The sequence below is a fragment of the Electrona antarctica genome (genome assembly GCF_951216825.1).
Source record: "Electrona antarctica genome assembly, chromosome: 10".
Lineage (NCBI taxonomy): Eukaryota > Metazoa > Chordata > Actinopteri > Myctophiformes > Myctophidae > Electrona > Electrona antarctica.
In genome coordinates, this window is record NC_136791.1 from 28381602 (window position 1) to 28384336 (window position 2735).

The 2735-nt window shown below is 61.2% G+C and overlaps 1 protein-coding gene across 1 annotated transcript; it reads right to left on the minus strand.

The window, feature by feature from the left end:
- Positions 1 to 310: 310 nt before the first annotated feature.
- Positions 311 to 1993, minus strand: LOC306930800 (high-affinity choline transporter 1-like; the record flags this gene model as incomplete). Its single annotated transcript, XM_079511895.1, has 1 exon — positions 311 to 1993. The coding sequence occupies one exon, from the start codon at positions 1991 to 1993 to the stop codon at positions 311 to 313; it is 1683 nt and encodes a 560-aa protein (XP_079368021.1).
- Between the last annotated feature and the right edge of the window lie 742 nt (positions 1994 to 2735).

Consider the following 2735-nt stretch of genomic DNA (forward strand, 5'->3'; position numbering starts at 1 on the left):
TATGCGGCGGTGCTCTGCACTTATATTCAGTCCCTCTTCAGGGAACCAACCAGGTTTTGGTACCCAGCCCTATAGCCCAAACCACACCAAAGGGTCACCATGCAAATCCTGGCAATCGAACGGTTGCGAGGAGTTGCATGGTGACCCTTTGGTGTGGTTTGGGCTATTGAATTGAACCAGTTTAATCACTTGGGACACCGTGAAACAGGACATATCACACCGCTGGGGCCAACGCTAAAACCGTCTCGTCCCGTCTCGACCCTTTGGTGTGGTCTGGGCTTTACGATGCCATAACACGATGAATCTAACATCAAACAACCCGCTCAACATCAATCTCAATCTCCTTCGTCACCTTCACGCTCCCGTCCTCGTCGTCCGCTTTGGCGCTCGCGTCAGGCGTGTCCGCCGCCGGCGCCGCCGCCTTCTTCACTCTGCAGACGTCCCACGCCTCGGGGAGCAGCCCCCTATCGAACAGCAGCGCCGCCAGGTAGGAGAACAGCAGGATGGCGAGCAGAGAGCTGAGCATGCACACGGTCCTGATGGGTCCGCGCTGGACGTACGCGCCGTCCGCCCCGGTGACGCACCCGGGGAAGCAGACGGTGGCCGGCAGCCCCACGGACGGCTCCCCGAACAGAAGCCTCAACACCAGGCCCGTGACGCAGCCAAGCACGGCGCCGTAGCCGTTGGACACGTCGAAGAAGAGCACGCAGACCAGCTGCGGCAGCATGAGCGTGTAGGTGAGGTCGGCGCGCAGCATCCACAGCAGGAGGGCGCTGTTGTTGCGGAACGTCAGACACGTGCCCGCCAGGCCGAACGCCACCACGGAGGCGCGGATGACCCACTGGACCTCGCCCGGCGAGGCGGCGGGCCGCAGCACGCTGCGGTACACGTTGTTGGTGAAGACGGAGGCGGCCGACAGCAGTGACGAGTCCGTGGAGGACATGACGGCTGCGGCCACGGCGCCGATGCCCACGATGGAGACGGCGGGCGGCGTCAGGTGCTGCAGGGCGAGGGGCAGCACCAGGCCCGTCTCGCCGCGCTCCGCGGGCGACGGCGAGCCGTAGGTGGTGCGGCCCCAGTCGGTGGAGGCGGCGGCGGCGCCCAGCAGCACGGGCGGAATGCCGAAGGTGGGCACGATGAAGGCGGCGGCGTAGCACGTGATCTTGGCCGTGCGCGACGACGACGCCGACAGCGTCCGCTGGTGGAAGTTCTGCAGGCCCAGGTTGCCCAGGCTCAGCAGCAGGAAGTCGTCAATCCACTTCCACGCCTTTTCCGCGGGCACAGCACCCACCCAGGCTGGGAGGGGCCGATGGGAGGAGGTGGCGTTGACGACGACGGACGTGATGTCGGCCGTGGCGGGGTTGGTGAGGGCGAATGGCACGCACAGCCACAGCGCCAGGAAGATGAGCACCAGCTGCACGATGTCTGTGTAAGCCACGGAGTAGAGGCCTCCCAGCAGGGTGTAGGCGATGGCCACGCCCGCCGACACCCAGATGCTGGCGGCGTACGGCAGGTCCAGGATCACGCTCATAGTGACGCCCAGGCCAATCAGCGTGCCCGCCACCCACATGATCTCCGAGGCCAGCGCCGCCAGCGACAGCACGGCCGTGGGCACCCGGCCGTACTTGGCCTGGAACGGGTCCATCATGGTCACGTACTTGCGGTCCCGCATGGGCTGGGCGAAGAAGACCGCGGCCACCACGAAGCACACGGTGGCCGTCAGGGGCATGGTGGCCCAGACCAGCCCCATGGAGGGGTTGTACACAGCCTCCGTGATGCCCACGATGAAGCCGCCTCCCACCCAGGTGGCCGTCATGGTGAACACGCCCACCAGGAGGTTGATGCCACGGTTGCCCAGCAGGGCCATGTCCGTGCGGTCGGCCTGCGTCTCGCGGGCCTCGCGCTTGGACTTGAAGGACGCCCAGATGCCCGTCCCGAGCACCAGCAGGTAGAACAGCACCATCACCGCCACGCCCACCACGTTGAGAGCCATTATGTCCGACGAAACCAACGAACGAGGCCTTTTTCTACAACCGTCTGTTACTTACCTACTCTGCCTGACCAGGACGTGCTTCTCGGCTCGACTGTGTCGCGTGGTCTCTTGACCGGTCGTTCTCCTGTTGGTCTGGTCTTCGTGGGGAACCAGGGCACACTGCGGTCCTCAACCAAATGAACGCACCTGTTCCAACAGCCTATAGAGGATGCGTAAGAATGTGCGCCCACGTATTATTATTATCTATGATAATGCAATTATTATTCATGGGTAACTTGTACATACAGTAGCACTTAATTAAATCTTCTACAACAGTTGCATAATACACCATTATATTATGCAATTAGACGGATGGGCGCGAACAATCCCATGTTTTATACTCATATCTATCAGCATGGTCATAGTAATGACATCACAGATATGACATAGATGGCCCTCCGAGGACGTTCTGGGTGAGGCGTTTTCACTGCTTCTCGCCCTCGTTTCTGAGGGGTGCTATAGGGGTGTTTCTGAGGGGTGCTATAGGGGTGCTATAGGGGTGTTTCTGAGGGGTGCTATAGGGGTGCTATAGGGGTGTTTCTGAGGGGTGCTATAGGGGTGCTATAGGGGTGTTTCTGAGGGGTGCTATAGGGGTGTTTCTGAGGGGTGCTATAGGGGTGCTATAGGGGTGTTTCTGAGGGGTGCTATAGGGGTGTTTCTGAGGGGTGCTATAGGGGTGCTATAGGGGTGTTTCTGAGGGGTG